This window comes from Corvus cornix, chromosome 8 (assembly GCF_000738735.6).
Source record: "Corvus cornix cornix isolate S_Up_H32 chromosome 8, ASM73873v5, whole genome shotgun sequence".
Taxonomy (NCBI): domain Eukaryota; kingdom Metazoa; phylum Chordata; class Aves; order Passeriformes; family Corvidae; genus Corvus; species Corvus cornix.
In genome coordinates, this window is record NC_046338.1 from 4,824,891 (window position 1) to 4,846,220 (window position 21,330).

At 57.3% G+C, this 21,330-nt stretch overlaps 1 protein-coding gene and 1 long non-coding RNA gene across 2 annotated transcripts in view; both read left to right on the top strand.

Moving 5' to 3' along the window:
* The first annotated feature begins 1,027 nt into the window (after positions 1-1,027).
* On the top strand, positions 1,028-7,778 carry LOC109145951. The gene is made up of 2 exons (XR_002047670.2): positions 1,028-1,863; positions 5,913-7,778. It is a non-coding gene; the product is annotated as an uncharacterized LOC109145951 (long non-coding RNA).
* Positions 7,779-14,764: 6,986 nt separating this feature from the next.
* Positions 14,765-21,330, top strand: part of SSBP3 (single stranded DNA binding protein 3) — a 55,196-nt gene continuing 48,630 nt past the window's right edge. Inside the window, 5 exon segments of the mRNA XM_039555906.1 lie at positions 14,765-14,895; positions 15,006-15,078; positions 15,257-15,293; positions 15,296-15,317; positions 15,899-15,983. Coding sequence (XP_039411840.1) covers positions 14,840-14,895; positions 15,006-15,078; positions 15,257-15,293; positions 15,296-15,317; positions 15,899-15,983 — 273 coding nt within the window. The 5' untranslated portion in view covers positions 14,765-14,839.

Below are 21,330 nucleotides of genomic sequence, written 5' to 3' on the forward strand. Positions count from 1 at the left end.
AAACTTGCCTAAAAATATCAGTATTTTCCCCAGAGCCGCAGGTGCTGACACCAAGCTCACTGTCCGGAAAAGCCTCGGCAAACTTCTCCAAAGCAAATCCAATCCACACAGCTGCTCCCTGGCCCTGCTGCCTTTGAAGTACCTCTGACAGGGCTTATCACAAACCCCCCCCCCCCTTTTTTTTTTTCTTAACAAGGAAATAAAATGCAAATTGCCCTGTCACTGCATTAATGACTAATGGGTTTAGTGGAGATGTTGTTCTCTTTGTATTTGATTTAAACACTTTTACAAGTGAATCTTGGTAATCAACCTACAAGAGTTTGATCAAAGCTCTTGGCAGGCACCGGCAGCACAAGTATTGCCACTGGAAAGCCAGCAGAGAAATAATCAAGCAATTTCAACAAAGCCCCACTTTTTTTTTTTTTCTTTTTTTTTTTTGTAAATAAGAATAACAAAGCACTGGAACAGGGCAAAAGTCTCTGCCTCAGCCACCTAAATTTAGGCTGGACGTGGAAAATGTTCATCAAAACCCTAGACCCAGGCACAGGGGAGGTGGGACACTTGGATACCTCTGCAAGGGCTGGGCCGGGTAGGGATGGAGGTGGGGCCCACCTCAGGGTGATGCCGCCCTGAGGGGGTTTGGAGCCTTTGGGGGATGGAGGAAGCAGCGCTGCACAGCACCAGGTGATTGATCCGATTATGCTGATGGAGATTCTCTCTGGAAGAAGATTGTTGCCTGAGGACTTTAACCCCACTGAGCATTCACTGCTCAGCTACTTGGATAAAATGTGCAATTCTTCATTCCGAGAGCAGGAATGGAGCAGCCCTTTTGCCCTGCCCAACCCCTTCCATGCCTTGAAGGTGGCTTTGCACACCCAGATACGATTAAATTCCACCATTTCAGAAAACAACATTTCCTTTAAAGCATTGTCTTTTGGGACAGCAAATAGGGTATTTCTCACCACAATGGTTTTCTACCCCCTTGCAGCAGACCAGGTGCCCTACAAACCAGATGGCAGCAAGCGTCCTCCAGAACATCTCCCCACCTTTAGCACGGAGGCCCCTGGCCAGGAAGCTCTTCAGGGATCTCTCCCTCCCTCCTTAGGACTGTTTGTTTCTGCAGCCAGAGATTAGGATCAAAAGGTTTGTTCCATGCAGGGAAAACGATTCTTCCCACTCCTCGGAGTCAAAGGGAACAGCACAATTAGAAACACTTCAGATGCTTGACCCACGCTCGAGCCTCCAAACAAAAGTTGCAAGGAGAGGGTTGATGTTTTCCAGGCCCAATTAGCATAATGTTGTAATTCCCGAGCTCTCAGGCTGCCTGCATCCCTTCGCCCCGGCCGCCCAGCGAGCGCACGCCGGCACCAGCTCCTTCCTTCTGATCCATCACCATATGCCCGTCTTTTACAGTTCTTTGGTGCGTGATGCTCAGAGAGTGGATAATTAGCTAAATGAATTAATTGACATTCATACTTGTAATTAGCAACCGGTTACAAGCAGCTATTCTCCTTGGGACAGCTAAAATTTCTCAGGGATTGGTGTTAAAATACTGGAAAATCGTTCGGGGTAAGTAACGAGGGCTGTGAGTGCTGATGGTGCCCGGGTTCTGCCTCGGCCGCCGCATGGTAAACAAGCCCGTGCAGAAGCAGAGCAGGCTGTGGAACGTGTTGGATCTGCCGCTGCTGCTCGGGAGGAGGAGAACTTTCCAGCTTCGGAAGAAATCCGGGCCAGATGGGCGGCCTCCAGCCGGCGGCTCCCACCAGCTCCCGGCTAACCCTTTCCACCCCCACTCACCCGAGAGTTCGCAGCGAGGACCCGGCAGTGGAGGCTGCTCATGCAAAGCAATGGGAATTGGATGTCGTGAGTGTTAATTAAACCATTAATTACTGCTGAGCAGGGGGGAAAAAAGTGACCTGTTGGTTTTATCGCTTCTTGGAGTAGTAGGGAGGATGAATTGCTCAGGGGCTTGGCAGTGGGTGAAAGGGGCTGCGGCGTGAGGTAGATCTCGGCTGAAATGTAGGTTTTCTCAGATTTTAAGGGGATGCTGGCGAGCACCAGCCCGGTGCTGGTGCAGCCACAGCTAATCCCAGCACCCTGCGAGGCCAGGAGTGGGACCCACACTAGGGACAGCGTTAGTGGAGACTGAGACCCCAGCCCTCCTGTACTGCTGAGGGAGACCACACCACCAGGGGCTTGGACAGGTTTTCAGGGTGTCCCAAACTGCCCTAGCAGGGATCCCACTCCCAGCCATGGGCTGCAGTCATCACCCACAAGCCCCAATAATCAGCACTCACAGCCTCTGGAGTCATAGCCCCTGAGATAGAATGTGCAGGGACCCCAGGCCCCCAGAATGTAGCAGGGGTGGGTGAGCTGAAGGTCTCTTCACCCTGGAAAAGGCTCCCCAAACCTGTGTGCTGATGGGAAGAAGGGAGACAGCACACAGACAGAGCCATACAAATGGCTCGTTATGGAAAAGAGGAGAAAAAGTGATACTAATGCACTTCATAAATCAAACTCTCGTGTCTTGCTGCATCAGGAGCTCTGCACCACCAAGGAGCAGAGCCTGGGCTGAGGGTACAAAGGACTCCAGGGAGGAGGAGCCCTCCAACTGCTTGGAGACCAGCATTGGGGTGCTCTGCCCTGCACCACCTCCCACCCTCTGCTACCCACAGCAGCTGCAGCAGCTCTGGCTGGCACAGAGGCAGTGCCATAGGGTGCCATAGGGTGGTAGGACAGGGGATAAACTGGCACCCCACGAGCCTGGGTCTCCCTAAGAGAAGGGCTCTCCCACAGCTCCTGGCACATGATCAGGGCCCCGTCACTCTGCCAGGAGTCCTGTTCTTGGCTCCTCCAAGCTATCAAAGCTTTAGATTTCCCTGGCAGCGCCTGGAGTTTAAAGGCTGGGGAAAGGGACAAAAAAAAACCAATCTCAGAAGAGAGGCAGTGGGAAAGGCTGGGCCAAGGAGCTGTCATGCCACCCCTTCAGCTAGTACACACCCCAGTACGTTCTCAAACACACTGCACAGGACAGCAGGAAGGCTACTTTTTCTTTAGCTGCAGGCAAAAAAAAAAAAAATCAATTACAAGGTAACCTATTTTTCAACTCCTCCATTGGTATTTACTTAATTTCAAGGCTGGCTTGCCCACCGGGCCAGGGAGAGGACGAGGGAGGCTGTGTGCCATGAGGCTGAGCCAGGCTGTGGGATTTCATTTGGGTTTAATTGAGACACCAAAGCCCAGAGCAATGAGGGGTTGTTTGAATGGGACAGAGTGTGACATGGGGCACCCAGGCAGAGCCCAGCCCTGATGGGGATGGGGAGCACCAGGGGGTTCCCTGGTGCTTGCAGGGCAGCAGGAAAAGCCCACTGGGAAGCAGAACTTTCTGGAGAAGGTTTGGGAGGTGCTGGTGGGCCATGTGGGCAGGGACTGCAAGGGGGGGGTCCATGGGGACAGGAATAGCTCCAGGGGTCCACAAGAGCAGAGAGTCCCAGGCAATCCACGGGGACAGGAGCACTCGGGGGGTACAGGAGGACAGGGCCATCCCAGGGCAGTCCATGAACACTTGGATATCTGGAGGGGTTACACAGACACAGGACACCCGTGGGCACATGGGGCTAGGACACTGGGGGTACACAGGGACAGGGGCACCCACCGGGGGGGCACAGGACATCCCTGGACATATGGACACAGGATCCCGAGGGTACACAGGGACAGGAACCCCCCGGGGACCACACGGACACAGCACCACGGGGGAAGACAGACACCCCCGGGGGACACACGGACATAGGACACGTGAGGACACACGGACACAGACACCCCCGGGGGACACACGGACACAGGACACGGGGGGACACACGGACACCCCCGGGGGACACACGGACACAGACAGCCTCGGGGGACACACGAACACAGGGCACGGGGGGACACACGGACACAGGGCACGGGGGGACACACGGACACCCCCGGGGGACACACGGACACGGGGCACGGGGGGACACACGGACACAGACACCCCCGGGGGACACACGGACACCCCCGGGGAACACACGGACACGGGGCACGGGGGGACACACGGACACGGGGCACGGGGGGACACACGGACACAGACACCCCCGGGGGACGCACGGACACCCCCGGGGAACACACGGACACCCCCGGGGGACACACGGACACGGGGCACGGGGGGACACACGGACACAGGACCCCGCGGGTCCGCGCTGTGCCGGCACCGCCAGGGGGCGCCGTTGCTCTGAGCGGCGGCGCGCGGCCCCCGCCTGTTCCCCCCCCCACCCCCCTCGGCCGCGGCCGCCCCGGCCCCGCACCGCGACCCGCCCCGCCCGTCCCCGCCCGTCCCCGCGGCCGGGGGCGGACACGGCGGGGGAACGGCGCCCTCCGGTACCCTCAGGGCCCCCACGGAGCGGGGAGGGCCGGAGGGAAGGGGGGGCTGCGAGGAGGAGGGGGCGGGGCGGAGCGAGGCTCCACCAATCAGCGCGCGGCGGTTTCAAGAAGCCCCTTCCGCGCCCCGCCCCGCCCGCGCGGCGCCGCGCGGCCCCCGGGGGGGACACGGGCCGAGGGGGGAGGGACACGGGCCGGGAGAGGGACCGGGGTCCGGCCCCGCTGCCCACCCTGCTGCCCGCCTTCCTGCTGGCGTGGGGGAGGGGAGGAGCGGGAAGGCATCGCACCCACGCGTGCCCGCGCCCGTGGCCGCGGGGGTTCGGGTGCTGCCAGCGCAGGGCTTCGCCTCCGCGTCCCGGGCTGCCGGGCCAGGGTGGCACTCGCCCCCTGGTTATGGTGGGGACGCCCCCCAGGCCTTTATTAATAATGCAGTATTATTAATTATGCAATTTAATTAATTATGCGCATGCAGCATCTACCAGCGGATCGCTGCTGCTGCTGCCGCCGCCGCTTTCATGAAAAGCCTTTTGCTGGTTGGGGTTCTGCACGCAGGCCTTGGACTCCGGAGCCACTTCAGGCACCGGCGATGTTTTGGCACTGGTGATGTTTCGGCCGACGCCGAGCTCCCTCCGGCACCGAGCTGCCTCCAACCGCCGGCACAGCTGCGCGGGTAAACAGGAAACCCCAACGCCGCAGCGCCCGCCAGACCCAGAAACCCCAACCCCACGGCAGGCGAATGACTCCTTCCCAAAAACATCAGCGGCTCCGCGGCCGTGGGGCTGGGTGGGAGAGGGGATGGGTGGCAGCCCCCCGGTACCGCTGGCCGCCTGCCTGCGCCGAGTTCATTTGAATGCGAGCCATGCAGAGTGCTCGCCACCGCCACTGAGGTGTGGAAATCTCGCCCAGATGAGGAGGGGGTTCTTCCTGCTCACAGGTTTAGAGGGGAAAAAAGCCTTATTAGAAGACAGGGAATTTTAGACACCAAATCCAGCCCCTCTCAATGGCTGCGCTGTGCTCCAGGGAGGCTGTGAAATGGAAGGGTTAGTTTTGGAGGGGTGCAGGGAGTGTGTGGTGCCCCAGTTGGCTGGAAACCCCTCTCCCATCCTCCCCATTAGCACCTCCAGCAGTCATCATGCCCTGGAGTTTTGGTTTTCCCATGGGAAAAGGGAATACCAGGCTGGCAGCAACATGAAGATAAAAGAACCTATAGCTCAGTCAAAATTAAAATTCGAAATCCAAACTGCCAGCAGTGGTGCCTGGTGGGAGGGCAATCCTGCAGCAGGCTGGGGTGCAGTGTCCCGGGCAGGAATCAGCCTGTACAGGTCTGTGTCCAGACGGGATGGCAGTGGTGCTCATCTGCAAGAGCACACACTGCCCACACACCCACTATGGATAAGGGCCACATCGCTTTGGAGGCTCATGGAGCCATTAGAGCTACTGAATAGACCCCGCACCTTTGTAAGTGCAGGGCAAAATCAAGGATGGAAATTTTAAAAATGTGTTTATTTTTACAGGTGATGTTCCAGCAGAATATTCCCAGTGAATTGACAAGCACAGGCATTCTTCCCAGCAATGGGCACTCTAAACAGCCCCAGGTGGAAGCTGCTGGGCTGTGATGGACCAACAGTTCAAGGAAGGGGCCAGGAGAAGGGAAGCTGCTCTGGGAGGTCAGGAAAGGCCAACTAACCACCAAAACTTGGGAGCATTTCGATATCCTGATGAGCCCTGGCGGCAGGGGCTTGAGGGCTCCTTTCTGCTCCCAGCAAGCCAGGGATGGGTGCAGAGATGTCGCCAGTCCAGGCCAGAGGCAATAAAGCGCCTGGAGTGATGCAGCAAAACAGGATGGAGTCGCGTGTCGAAATAAATCATCCATGGAGGCAAGGCAGGCAGGAGGAGGAGGAGGAGGTTTTCTGCTCTCGAGCCTCCCTGTGTCTAACAAAGCCTCAGAAACCCCAGGTGGGCAGTGAGAGCCGGGGCAGGATCCGGCCAGCCATGGCCCCAGCTGTCCCAGAGCAGAGCTGGTCCTGGCCAGGTGCCCTGCTGCTCCAGCTCTCCTGGGAGCTGGTTTTTCCATCCCTTCCCAGCTCCCGCGGCTTCACCTTGTGGCAGGCATTGCACAGAGCTGCCAGGAGTGATAAAATGGCTGTCCCCCAAATTTATGGAGTTTATCTGTGAATAACTCTTGGAGGTGAAGCGGCCGTTGAGCTGGGGAGGAGGAAGGCTTTACTTCGGGAAAAACTCTCCCAGAGGCAATGCAGGGCAGGCAGGAGCCCAGACCCAGTTCCAGAGACCAGCAGGGACGTGCCCCACAGCCCCCCCAGCTTGTAGGGCTGGAGCATCGCCGGGGTGAGCTCGCCGCTCGCCCACGCTGGGGGAAGCCAAGGGCTTGTTTCCCATCCGCAGCGTGTTTATTAGGAGCTAAGTCATGAAGAGGCTTTGGCACATCTCTGTCGCTCCCGTGGAGCGTGTTTAGCACAGCAGAGATCGCTGTTTCTTCCAACAGCACGTGCATGCCCGGGATTTCCATGGCGGCCAGGCATTGTGCCCCATGCTCTCTTCCCATGCCAATCTTTTCTTCTCCCCCGCAAAAAAGGTTGTATCAATGAGCTATGGAGCAGCATCCTGATTCCTGGGGAAGCACAGCTGAGGCTGAGCAGGCTGGAGCCTCCCCCTCATGCCCCCTCCCCACTCTGCTGCAGTAACATCCATCCTAAGTTTCTGAGCCTCTTCTAATTTTGGAGGCCGTTAGCAAAGCAGGCGCTGTTGCAGCCAAACGAGGCTGCCAATGTTTCCTTTAAAAGCTGCTTTCACTCCGAAGGACTCTTCTAGATGGTTTGCTTTTAATAGCAGGCTGCAGGGTGGCCCAGCTCGTGGCCAGGGCTCTCTTTGGAGTGAGAAGGGACTGGATGGCATTGGGAGCAGGACTGGGGACGTGCAGGGAGCCACACACATCCATCATGGGCCATGACAATGCACACGGGCATCCCTTTCCCGCTTCAGAGCAGCAAAGATCCTCACCCCCTTGCAGAGCTGATCCCACTGCAGCCCATTTCCTCCTTTCCCTCTCCAACTCGTGGGGAAATCTTTATGGCATAGGGGAACAGATACAGCCCCCAACTGTGGTGATATCTCAGAGGAGAAGGAAAGGCCAGAGGAGCCATGGAGAAGCAGGAGGCAGTGAGGTCAGCACACTGGTACGTGTGAGTGCTTTGAAAAACCCAATTGCTGCTTCAGTACAACCAGATTCAGGAAAATGAAGCTGAAGTGTGAAAAATGAAAGTGAAAAGATAGGAACCAACCCACGGCTATTTATTCTAAAAATACTGACCTAAATACTTAAGCGCACATATAAAAGTAGTTGTCTTTGCTGATTTCCTTTATGAGAGTCTCCTGGTTTGGTTATTATTTCACTCAGAAACCAGAAGATGAGGATTTTTGGAGACACGGAGACTGTGTACTAGCCTGGCACTCCAAAAGTCTTTTGCCCAAAGCTGTATGCCCAAATGTCATCTGAAAGCCCAGCTTTGAAATTCATTCATTAAGCTAACAAGGCCCCGTGGTGAGCAGCCCATGCCTGTGCTGATCAGAATAGGAAAGGCTTTGGCTGGGTCTTGTGCAATGGCTCTCGTGTTTCTCGCTGGGTGGGATGATGGCAGTGGCCATGGGCACAGTGTGGGCATGGCAAAGCCCCCAGAAGAGATTTGGGAACAGAGGGAGGCACTGGGGCAGTGGCCTTGGCACAAAGCATCCCTCAGCTTGCGGCACTGGCAGAGCTGGGCTGCAGTTCCCACCTGGGCTGTTGTACACATCTGGGCTGGGGTTCACATCTGGGCTGTTGTTCCCCCAGGCTGTTGTTGCAGGCAGTCACCAGCCTTTGCCCACTCCTCACTCATCTGGCAGCAACCAGGGCCAGGATGTGGGGAGGCTGTGGGCAGCCTAAGTACTGAGCCTGGCTTAGTACAAAACTCCCTGGGACCAGTGACACGACATGGCCAGCACAAGCAGGGCCATCACAGAGGAGCATCTGTCCTGCAGGCAGCCCTCTAACTAGGTATTTTGGGGTTTCCCACATCCCTGGAGGTGTCTGGGCCAAGTACTGGGGTGGATGGCGAGGGAAACCCAGGTGCAGGGGCCCAGGCAGTGCATGGGGACCCCTGTGCAGTCACAGCGCCCGATGCGGCACTGTGACCTGCTCTGCACGACCTTCCTAGGGGAGATTATGAAAGTGCATTACGTGTGGAGGCAAAACGGATGGAGGAGCGGGCAGGAGTGCTGGGTCAGCAAGTCGTGCAGGCTGGATGAGCGGTGAGTGCTCAGAGGGAGAAGGAAGAGACCGTGCTGAAAACAGTAAAGGTAAAAGCCAGGGTGGGGGGGAGTGGCTCCCTGCCTGAAGGTCCCAGGGGGGAGAGACAGTCACAGCGTTTCCATATGACAAAGTGAAGGTGCAAGCCAGAAAAACATGGGCTTGATAAAATGGATTGGTTTGGGGGTTTTTTGAGTCAGGAAAAGGGGTGCTTAGTGCAGTGTGGGAGCAGGAAAGGGCTCCTTTTGGAGTGTGGTCTGTGGCCTGGGGGCGAGTCTGTTCCCTGGAGCATTCTGCAGACCAGGGGATGGATGAGTACCAGCTAGGTCCCCTCACTGCCTGCTGGGAAGCGAGGTGGCCATGGATGGCTGGGTGTGAGAGCAGAGCCAGAGCAAGCCCTCTGAGCAGCAAGAGCTGGATTTGAAACCTTGGAGGATGTTGCAGAGGTGAGTGTCCCTGAGGACACTGGCTCCAATGGCAGGCTGCTGACTGGAAAGCCTTTCCTATAGCCCTGAGGTCCCCCTTCCTCCCACAAAACTCCCAGGAGCGATGGAGGAAACCCTCGTGGGCAGCAGAGCCAGTTGGACCACAGCTCACCCTGCAGCAGCTTTTTACCTAAAATAAGGCTGCTAAAATAAGTACCCAAACTGTCACCATGCTCGCAGCAGATTTACAGCTCCACGCACACACCTGGCACCGGTCCACCCTGCTGTGGGAGCACCCATGGGGCCAGTGGCAGCAGGGGGAAGGTGTGCTCCAAAACCCAAGGTCACCCTCCGTCAGAGGCGCTCCGGCCACGTTGCAGGGCGCTAGAGGGGGTGGCTGGCTCAGGGCACTGCTGGCAACACATATCAGGAAGAGACAGATGGAAGAGGTGACAGATAAGGGACTCAGCCTGGAGAAGAAACAGGAGAGATAGGACCCAGAGGCTCTGCCCCAGTGGAGAGAGTAGGCTCAAAACCAGACCCAGCAGAGCTGGATTTAGATCCCGTAATGCCGGCTGGGCGCCTGTTCCCTGCCTAAACCCCTCCTTGCCGAGGGCAGGGGGTGAGGAAACCTCTGATGTTGAACTGCAGATACTTAGTGGTGCAGTGGGGCTTCTGCCTGGCTCCCAAGGCAGCTGAAAACTGCTGCTACCCTGGGGAGGCTGCGACCCTTCACCTGAGAATGGCTGACATGGGGCACAGCTCGGAGGCTGTCCTGTGGGATGACTGAGGAAACTCTAAGACAGGCACCATCCCATCAGCTGTAGGGTCTGCAGGCACACACAGCTCTGCTGGCACCCCGTGGGAGGGTCCCTGCTATGCCATTACAGGAGACCTACAGGTAGCACTTACATGTAACCCCTGGCAGCATCCTCAGCCCACGTCGGTGCCCTGCCTGGCCCCACAGAGCAGCCACCAGAGCTCAGCCACAGGGAAGGAGCAGGGTCAGACACAGCGCTGCATGGGAATGTCAGCAGCACTGCTGGGAGCCAGGCTGGGGGTTGTCACCGTGCAGGATCACAGCCCCTGCATGCTGCTTTTCCTGGGGGGAGGGGATATTTCATTGCAAGATGTCCCTTGCAGGGAGGTGTAGGCTAGTGGCAAAGGAGGTGGGAACCAGGAGAACCAGACTCGCCCAGAGCAGCTGGCACTGGCAAGAGGTGGGCAGAGGTGACACTTTGTCGGGGCAACAGGGTAACCAGTTTCTGACATTTTGGGTTTTGCCTTTGCCCTGTTCCTCAGGAGTCAAACCGCAAGCGCAAGTTTGGGGCTTGCAAGTTGTCTGTGCTCCTCAGACAGGGAAGTCCTGCCCCTCGGCTTTATCTCCGTCGCTTTCTCCCTTTGAGCCTTCTACCTCTGTTTGTCTCCTCTGAAACGACAGGAATCCACAGAGTTAAAATCCCAGGAGCACCAGCTATGGGAATGCAGCATGATTTCCCAGCCTTCCCTGGGGAAAGCCCAGGAGCCATGTCCCACATGGGTGCTCCTGCTTGGCACTTTGCAGTGCCTGCCTGCAGCCGAGGTTAGCGCAGGAATTGCGGGTGAGGAATCAGAGCCGCCACGCAGGGAGCTGCTGGGGAATAGCTGCCACGCTTTACATTCACAGCCCATCTATTTTGCAATAACTTCACCATGATGTTCCCACATAGACAAGCCTAAGCTAGCATAGATAATGAAATGGGTTAAAGGAGACAGGCAGAGGGAGAGGAGAGGAGCCAGCAACTGGTAGTAAATCAGGGAGAGAACAGGGCTACTTTAAATTCGAGGTCCTGGTGGCAGGGCAAATTTGGTTTGTGCCAAAAGGCACAGGGTTCAGAGGATGAGACGCTGTTGGGGAAGACAGTAGTGTCTCCTTGGTGGGGCCACCAACTTGTGTCTCCCATCAAACCCCACCCTGCTCCTGTCATTCCCCTGTGCCTGCCCAATGGGTGTCACTGGGATTAAGCACAGCTAAGGGCACCCATTCTGGGTGGTAAAGGGTGGTCAGAGGATCCTGAAAGAGCTGCCAGCCTGGCAGGGCAGGCAGTGCGCTCTGCTCTGCAAGGGGAAGGTCTTGCAGGCCAGCATCAGCTCTTGCTTGGGGCCTGGGGAGACCCAACCACTGAGACTCCACTACCTTTGGCACAGGCTTCGAGGCAGTCCAAACAAGCTAATTAAATCCTGCTCTGCTTAATCAGAGCCATTGAGCACCAGTCAGAAGAAATTAATCCCATGTTTTATTAGATGCTGTTTGAAGTCGTGTTTGGCACCTCATCCTCGGTTCTCATCTCCTTCTGGGGAAGGAAGAAGGACATCTGCGGGGAAGAGCGAGGGTGCAGCAGATGGCAGTGGGGATGATTCAGGGGCTTGAGGAAGGAGCTGCGACTCCAGCGGCATCCCTGGGGGGGGGAACGAGACACCTCTCCCTGCATCCCACAGCCTACCCCCTCCCCACGGCTGAGAGTCTGCGAGCCAGGCAGGCATCCCAAAAATACACGTTCCTCCGCATTGCATGCTAATGGCTCTGCGCGAGAGGTCCCACTGCAATTAAAGCACAAGGAGCATTAATATGCAACGTGGAGAGGCCACTCTTCCCACAGCTACTCCCTCCCAAACCTGTCCTTCCTGCTGCACATCCCTGCCCACTGGGAGCCTGCCCACGGGGATCCCACAGCAGTCCCAGCGGAGCCGCTGGCAGTGTGCAGTAAATTTGAGCCTTCCCTTTGCTGTGCCCAGGGGATGCTGCCTTTTTCCCCCAGCACGCAGCACCTTCTCCTGCCTTCGGGCTCAGCGGAGCAGGATCTATTGGGTACCCACCAGGTGGGTGCCATGCAATGCAGCCCTGGCATAGGAGACACCCTGAGACAGCTGGGAGAAATCCACAGGCAGCTGTTTAAAACAACCGGCTGGGTGCTGGTTTAGGGTTTTTAATGACTTCTGGCGCTTTGATTGGTGCAACCCAAGAAAAACTCCTGACAAAGAGAAAGTCTGGCCCAGTAAGGTAGCCTACAGGTCACCCTCCAAGCCTTGGGAGCGCTCGGCAGCCTTGGTACATCTTCCTGCGACTCGGCCAGATGAAGCTGCTGGCTTTGGCTGTGGGGATTTATTTTTTCCTAAATTTCCTGTCATAACTTGTGTTAAAACTTTGCAGAGCCATTTAATTGCATTCTGTGGTGGTGATGATATGAAATTAGTCTCCCTTCTGATCTTTAGCTATGTTGGTCCAAAGCACCAGCTTATAATTTGCTCTAATCATCAGGTCGCAGAAGATGTGAAGGCAGGGCCAGTGCCTGGTGTATTCACATGGGCTGGGAGTTTCTGCCCTTACCATGCTGGCGTTTGGCAGCTGGCAGGTCCGGCTTTCCTTTGGTGCCACTTTGGGAAGTTTTTCATCAACTGCTCTTGGCCATTTCCTCAAGAAACAGCTGGGAACTACAGCTGTCCAGAGGAGACGAGGGAAGGCTGAGCTGGTTTCCTGTCTCCCTTCTCGGGCTGTTCCCTCCTCTGAGCATCTCAGAAACATTCTCCACTCCTGGCTGGAGACCTGGAACCAAACTGCTGAAGGCACCTAAGAGGAAGGGATCCTGTCTCCCATCTCATTTCCCTGGGCTTGCTTCATGTCCCACACTACTCAGGGGGCTGGGGAGAAATGGTGGCTGGGTTTTGCCTACTCACCTATCCCAGAAAACGAATGAGTTGGAAGAAAACAAGCTCCTGATGAACAGGAGCAGGGCAGGGCAATATTCTGGGAACAGAGAGGCCCTTTCGCTGCCGAGGGCACAGCGCTCATTATTCCAGCGGCATTAGTGCTTTCCACCTCCACGCAGGAGGTACAGGGTATCATGGTATTATTTTTAACCAGGGATATTTAGTGAACTTCTCACGTACTGCTGGAGGGTCAGATTTATCCCATAACCTCAGTCCCAGGGGACGCTCCTAGTTATTTTTGAACCCATCAGAGCAGCAGAGGAGCAGAGGGATGCAAAGGCTCGGGAGACACAAAGTCTGGGGTTTGTCTGGCCTGTCCCTCCGGTCTGTGCCGCCAAGGCGTGCGTGGAGCAGAGCCCCACATGCCTGCCTTGTCATCCCCGCCGTCACTCCCCCCACCCTAAAAACCAAAACTTGGGCAAAGCCCCAGGTTTTCCTTTTCTGCTGAGATGATCTCGGACGCCTACAAGTTTTGATCCTTTTCGACCTACCGCACTGCAAGACTTTTTTCTCCCCCGCCCCCCCCCCCCCCCCCCCCCCCCCCAACCCCCAGTTCAATTTAAACCTCAATTTAAACTGTGAAGAAGCGAGTTTGGCCCTGCTCAGGCAGGTCCCGATGGCCGTGAACATTCCCACGGGCGCCGCAGCGCTGCCGCCGCCGCAGGAGTCACTCCCACGCCCCGAGCCTCCCTGCCCTCGCACGGAGCGCATGGCCCCGCTCACACCCAAGATCCCCCGTGTTTTAAGTGCAACCTCCCCGTTTCAGCAGTGGGTAACTCATCGCACAACCCCAACCCAGCGCGCAGCCGCCGTCCCGGCCGGTTTTTGTTCAGCCAGTCTCTTCGGAGGTAGAGGTGAGGCCAGGGCAGGGGGAATGAGCTGCTTGAAGCCCTTATTTTTGTGCTGCTCCAACATCGGTCCCCGTGGGCACTGCCACCCGAGGCCAGCACTGATGGTTAGTTTGGTGGGCTCCTGCAGAAACGGATGTTGGTGGGGCGAGGGACGCAAAGCCCTGGCTCATAAATTAGGGGTGCCCTGGGACACAGCGCGGCCTTTGCCCAAGCCCCCGGAGAGAGGCAGAAGTGCTTCCCACAGCCCACCCTGCGCGACCCCCACCCAACCCGGAGGGGACGGCTTTCCCCGCCCCCGTGTTTCTAAGGGCAGCGAAGCGAGCAAGCCCCGTGACTGGAGCTGGCAGCCGGGACAGGCTGGCCCCGGGCTCTACTCGGGGCTCCGCGCAGCCGGGGCGCGCCTGGCCTCGAGGTGACCGCCCGCAGCGCGGGGCTCGGGTGCGCGGCGCCGGGCGGGACCCGCCGGGGCCGGTCCGGAGGAGAAGGCGGCGTGCCCAGCCCTCGGCCGCCTCCCTTCTTCCTTCTCTCTGTCCCTGCCTCCCGCCGGGTCCGTCCCGCCCGGCGCCGCGGAGCGGCAGCGCCCGCCCGGGCCGCACCGACGCTCCCCCGCACCCCCACGGGCCGGTTTCAAGTCCCCCCTTCCGAGGTCTCCGCGGCGCCGGCCAATCAGCGGCGCGCTGCGCGCCGCGGCCCGCCGCCTTAAAGGGCCCCGTGCGCCGCGCGGCGCTGGGGGAGCGGCGCCGCCCGCGGGCCGAGCCGGGCGCGCTCTAGGACCGCGCGCCGCCGCCGCCCGCCCTCCCTGCCCACCGCGGGAGGCCGCCCGCCGCCTCCGGAGCGGGGCGTGGCGCGGGAAGGCCCCGCCCCCGCCGGGCGGTGATTGGCGGGGAGCGGGCGCCCGTCGGCGGCGGGGGCGGCGCCCGGCGCGGCCACGTTCGGGTGCGCGGGCCAGCGGCGCGTTGGGCGCAGCGAGCGGCGGCGGGCGCGGGCGATGGGGCGCGGCGGCGGCCGGCGCTCTGACAGCCCCCGGCGCTCCCTCGGTGGTGGGCGCAGCGGCTCCGGCGCGCAGCGGCGGCGGCGGCTCCTGGCGGCCGCCCCCCTCTTCCTCGGCGCGGACCATGTTCGCCAAAGGGAAGGGCTCGGCGGTGCCCTCGGACGGGCAGGCGCGGGAGAAGAAGAGCGGCGGCGGCGGGGGGAGCGGGCGGCGGTGGCGGCGGGGCGGCTTTGTGCGGGGCGGGAGTGGGGCGCCTCCTCCTTATCCGACCCGCCGCTCGGCTGTTGCAGGCTGGCGCTGTACGTCTACGAGTACCTGCTGCACGTCGGCGCCCAGAAGTCTGCGCAGACCTTCCTGTCCGAGGTGAGCCCCGCCGCCCCCCGCGCCCTTTGTGCGCCGCCGCACGCCCGCCCTCCATCTTGCGCGGGCGGCGGCGGCGCCGGGGGGTCGCCGCGCGTGGGGGCCCACGCCCACCCGCGACCACCCCCACCCACACCGCCCCCCTCCCAACCCACCCCCTCCGCCTTCCTCTCGCCCGCAGATCCGGTGGGAGAAGAACATCACGCTAGGCGAGCCCCCGGCTTCCTGCACTCCTGGTGGTGGTAAGTGCGGGGGGGCGGGCGGCGGTGTCCCGTCGCGGGTGGGAGCAGCCCCCTCGGCTGGGGGGGTGCGCGCCGGTGTCGCGGGGCCCCACGGGGTGCAGCCCCGGCAGTGGCGTGAGTCAGCAGCGGCGGCGAGCCCCGAACCGCCCCCGGCTCCCGCTCCCCGCGCGGCGTCGAGGTGCGGCGGAGCCACCCCCGTCCCCGCGGGAGCGGCGGGCAGGGCTCCCGCTGGAGAGCTGCCGGGCCAGCCGCAGGCACCGGGCTGTGCCGGTGCCACTGGGGCGCCCAGGGGAGCAGAGCTGGGCGGCAGCGAGGCTGGGAGAAGTCCCTGAAGTCCCACGGGGGTTATCCCTTCAAGGTGTTGTCTCTTAAAGGGCTACTTTTGCTTCCTTAAGTACCCAGCATCTCCGCTCCTGACAGTCAGGTCCGAGCGGTGCGAAGCTGGGATGCACAGCTGGATCCAGCTGAGGTCCTATCCCAGCCGTGGGCCCCGTGGGGTGGGAAGCCGCTCACCTGCGCTGACCTGGGTGCCCGATCCCTGATGAGTAACTGCTCCTCTCCTGTCTCTCCCCGCCATGCAGCGTGTTTTGGGACCTGTACTGCGCAGCTCCCGAAAGGCGAGACACTTGTGAACATTCGAGTGAAGCCAAAGCCTTTCATGACTACGTGAGTAACAAGTTTCTAATCCTCGCGGTAATTACGGCGTTGGGGAGCTCCGGTGCACCGAGAGCCAACCTAATGTAACCAACTGGCAAAAAGCGTGGCCTTTTTTTTAACCAACAATGTTCTGATTTGACTGAACAGTATTTCATAATGTTGCAATTATGTAAATGAGCTCAGATGGTTATCTTAAGCACTTAAAGGCATTCAGGCTACTGGTAGAATTAAGAAGTTTTGCATAGCAATGGACAACGAAGTGTTTGTAGAGGGTCGATGGTGAGATATTTAATGCTGAGGATGCTGTGATGGTGAGATGTTTCATGCTGAGGACACCTCGCAGGATGGGCGGGAGTTGGATTTTGGTGGGAAGGAGAAGGGGGATTCCCCAAGCTGCTGTTGAATGCCCCAGTTACTACCTCCCTGCCTTTGGCAAGGCTGGGGGCTTCCTTGGTTTCTTGAGACGTCCCTTGATCCCAGCAAGGGAGAGGTGTTGTCTTGTCGAAGCTGGGGTTGCAGACCTGCGTTGGTTGGTCGTTGTGCGTCTTGGCTCTCCATGGTTTGGGGTGCTATCTGCAGAGGTGGCAGCATGACCCAGGCATGGATGGTGCTTCTGGGGTGGCATGCTTGAGACTGAGGTATCTCCCAGAGAAACACCTCCTGGCAGGGGTGCATGGCATGTCTGCTCCAGTGGGTTGCCCACTCCCGTCCCGCACACGGCGCCCGCATCCGCAGCGTCGGGAGGAATTTGCATCAAAGGATTAGTCACCTGGCTGCGGGCTTGGACCCCAGTCAAATGCGTTTAAACCTTGTAGCAGGAGCTGGTTCTGTCTGCTCCAGGGAGACTATGGTATGGAAACCATTTTTCCTCCCTTCCCAACTTTCTCGTTGCCTCGACATGCCTGGCTTGGGATGTGTGAGGGTTTGCTGGCGAGCAGTGCCGGGTGAGCGTCTCAGGGACCTCCACGGTGCTCTCACATGCTGGCACTGGACACAGCGGTCACTGTGGGGCACAGGCAGTGCCAGAGAGCCTTGGCTGGCTGCTGAGCTCCCTCTTGTCTCTTCCCACCCCTCTGGGTCATGGGAGAAGCGTGTCTGGGTATTTGCTAGGTGGAGTTTGTGTGTCTGTCTGTCCCTGCCGCTGCTCTCTGCATTGCTTGTTTTCACTGGGTTGGATTAAAACGGTGAACTCCTGAACTAAGGGTCAGAGCTGACAGCCAGCAGTACATCTGTCAGTTGTTGGCTTCTGCTCACTTCCTGGATGTTTTGGGGCAAACTGTGGGGGTTTCGGGAGCCCAGATGGGACAGCAGGCTCATCACGAGCAAGGCAAAGGTAGATCTTTGGGCAGCAGAGCCACAGGTGAAGATGACATTAGCAAGCAAGACATGGTAATGCTCCATCCACAGCAGCCTCCTCATCATGTCTGAGGATTTAGTGTATTTAGAGAAATTAATCTTTTTTTAGCTTGGTAATAATTCTAACAATAGGCCTGAGTGCATTAGATGATTCGCATAAACTTCTTTAGTACACGTTGCTTTAAGCTTACAGTAAATAGACACAATCCTGATTGTTTTTAATTCTCGGTGTAATGCAGTTTTGTAACAGCCCCAAGTGCTTTACTTTTTGGGTAACTCCTAAAAAGATTTTCCCTCCCCTGTGCCTTGGCTTGGTGGCACTGGGTTGGTTTCCCCAGGCGTGTTTTGGCCCCAAGACAGGGCTTGTTCTTCTCTGTGGCGTGGCTGGTGATGGATGCTCACGGTACAGTCCCTTTCTGAGGAGCAGTGTTTTCCTGGCACAGCGTGTGCTTTACAGGGCAAGGGAGCTGCCTGGCCAAAACTTAAATATTGACCAAAGAACCGAATGATAACCATGGAAGTGTGAATAGCTCCTTGTTTCTCGCCAGCTTCCAGGGCAGGCTGCCGGTACTGGTGAGCACGGTGGGCAGTGTCAAACACCAAACCCAGCAACCCATCAGCAGTGCATGGCAGCTAAAATGGGATTTGAGCCCCAAATGGGGCTGGATCAGTGAGTCATGAATTGCTTCATGTGGTGGTTGTGGTTAAAAACATCCCAATCTAAGCCTTGCCCCAGGTTGGCAGGGTGTTGTGTCTACACTTGGCCAGGAATGGGCAAACTCCGTGTGTCCTGCTTGGTGCTTGCCCAAAATGCAGTGTGTGTTAGCCCAGAGACTGTGCTACTGTAAGGACAGAACGAGGGGATGCTTTGGGAGTCATTTGGGGCTTGGCATGTCACCTTCCCAGAGTGAGCACCAGAAGGGTTCTTACCTGGGGGACACATCTTTGGGAAGGGGGAGTGGTGCTCCTTGTTAGCGGGGTGCTAACGGTGGGATTTGCATGCTGTGTCATTTCCACTGCATCTTCCAGCATAACTGTATGAAAACTATTAGGAGCAGCAGGACAAATTGCCAATTTCCCCCTCAAGTTTTAAACATTTAAATCTCCAGTGAGAAAATAAAGTAAGGAGAAATCCCACCGCTCTTTTTTCGAGGGGACCCTTGAAAACTGTGGGCTCTTGTGAACACTTGGGAATATTGCTTTTTACCTTTCCCCTGAGGTTTTTCTCCCAAGCTGGGACAAAAGCCTGCTGGCACTTAGTAGAAAGGTGGGAGAAGAGTGATGGGAGTGGGGATTCACCTGGCACAGGCAGGAGGAATGCTCGATCCTTCTGTCTCTGGCAGGGCTATGTGTCTGTTAACACAACTGTCGGGTTGTGTTGGTTGGAGGGTTGTTAGTCATCTTCTTCCACCTGTGTCCAAAGAGTTTATCCGAGGTAACAGCCCCACAAGCACTCACCAACTCCTAAAACTCAACCCATAGCCATTGATTTAGGCTCCTCCAAGCCCCGTGGCGAGCATGCCAGCGTTCCAGCACGCTCCTGGAGCCGGCGAGCTCGCAACGGGATCGCTCATCATGACAGGGGATTTCAGCCGCCGCGTTATCTGGGAATTGGCCGATGGCTGGTCGCAGTTGAGCATTTCAACGCCGTGAAAGCCAATACAATTTGAGTTAGCGGTGATGACTGCCAGTTTAAATACCGCAGTGAATTTCTGTCAAAGAGCTAATACATAGAAGGGGAATTGCAGAAAACTTGATCACCAGAACCACTTCAGTCGATTTTGGCCTCGAGCTACAGAAAATGAACTTAAATCTAGTTGACTGTTGCTACATACTTTTTTGTGGTATTGCTCTGCCTGCACAGCCAGCTCATGTCAACGTGCAGGCGAGAAAACTTGGGGTAGCCTTTAGCTGATGAAGACTTTGACTTTATCATTCCCTTCCTCTGTTTCCTTGTTTCCTCCTGAGAAGGACCTGCATTTGGGAGCACTTGAAATGCTGTTTTCTTTGCAGCACAAGATCTGCGGAGCTGTGGCTTTGACTTGCCATTAACGGAGAGCATTGATTTATTTGTTTTTGTTTTTAACTTTGGAAAGCTGCTGCAGTTCTTTCTAACTTGGGCCTGGAAGGATGCTCTGCGGCAGTGGAGTGGTTGCTGCTGGAAGTGTGATGGTTGGTCTGGGAAAAGATGGTGTGGTTGGTGTTCCTGTCCTCCCATCTTGGTTGGAGACAACCAGGGCTCCTTCTTTTTCCTCCATCTTAAACAGTTCCGCTTGGATTGAGATCTCAGGGGCTTCTGAAGCTCGGATGGATGGATGGATGGATAATTCAGGTTTGCTGGAGTTAGTGTGCTCAGTGGGAACAAGGTGAAGCCCAAGAGGCCAGCAGGACCAGGTGCCAGCAGGAGAGGCACCCCATCCCAGCGTCCCTGCCTGGGTATTCTTGGGCTGCAGGGGAGCATTTCCTTGTCACAGCACCTTCTGCTCCCCAGGGTCTGTGTGGCCAACTCATGGTGTGGTGCACTGGCAGGTGACATGGCGTTGTGGGACCCGTGGGAAGGGTTGCTCTTCATGCACGAGCGGTTTGGTGTGACTGTCTCCTCTCCCACGCCAGGCTCTTTTCGTGTTCTGGGACCAGTGAAGGTTGTAAGACCTTGTTCAGAGCACCCATGGCTGTGAGGGTGGGACCAGCAGGTGTGAGAGTGTTGGTCCATGAGTAGCTCTGTGGTGGTGGTGATGGCCCATTAGAGCTTCTCCTGTTGTGTGCAGCCAGTGTATTGAAAATGTGTTGTGTAGGAGAAGAGATGTTTTTGGGGCAGGTTTATCACTATGCAGGGACAGGCTGGGAACAGCTTTGTGTGAACCCCCCGACAGGCGTTGCCTGAGCGCTGGGCGTGTGGCTCAGCAGTGGCACACACAGCTCTGTCCTGTTTTCATGCAGGACTGCGCTCTGTCTGGGCTCCATCCAGCTCCACTCTGCAGGGACAGGGTTCCCTGGTAGGTAACCAGAGAGAGGAGTTTCCTTCAGGAGTGGCAGGCTGCCAGGAGCAGCTGCAAAACTCCACATCACTTTAAAAAAAATTGCAACAAAAATAAATAAATCCAGATATTCCCTCTCCCAGCAGTGCTGGGCTCAGCCTTCCCTCCCAGTTTAGGGTACTGGTGAGCCTGGGTGTCCTTTAAAGCCCACTCTTGCTGGAGTACCATGCAAAGATGGATTAGTCTAATATTGTGTTTTAAACAGCGTTGGCTGTCGTGATGGAGCAACCTCTGCTGCCCCACTTCCTGCTGCCCAGCAGCAGGACCAGGGCATTTCAGAGCAGCACCTTTCCACGGGTGATGCCCATGGAGAAGGCTCCATTGTGAAACCGGAGGTCAGAGCCCAGAGCTTATGTCTTAGTCTTTGACTGGGGAGCCTAAATATTTATCCTGTTCTGTCCCTAATGAAAACAAATTGTCAACAGTTGTTCAGTAACTGACTAAATTAAAATCTGTAATTAGTCAATTAGATTAAAGAGTTGGCACAACCTGATTGTATCATGCTGGTTAGGTTATTAAGAGAAAGGGTGTGATTTTTAATTACTGAATGCTAATTTTGACGGTTTCAAATAGAAACAGACGTTCCTCCCCTCCACCCCACCCCAAGTGCCTCTGCAAAAGTAAGGCAGGGGATGGATTTTATATCAACAAATGGTGTGAAGATGCAAAGTTTCTCTGGCTCCAGTCCGGGAGGGGGTTCTTCAAAAAAGCCAGGAGTGGGATGGGAGGAAAGGAAGGATTTCTTCAATCCTGAGGATGGGAGGGCAGATGGGGGTTTGTGCCGCGGGTGGGCACCCCCTGCGTGGCTGGGTGCTGGGGTCTGGCCGCTGCCCATGGAGGTCCTGCCCTGCTGCCCCGTTGCCCATCCCGGTGTGTGCGGGTCAGCGTGCCCTCGCCTCGCCACGAGCCCCTTTGCAGCAGCGAGCCAGACTGGAGTATTCTTTCTTTTCCCTGGGGTTTTT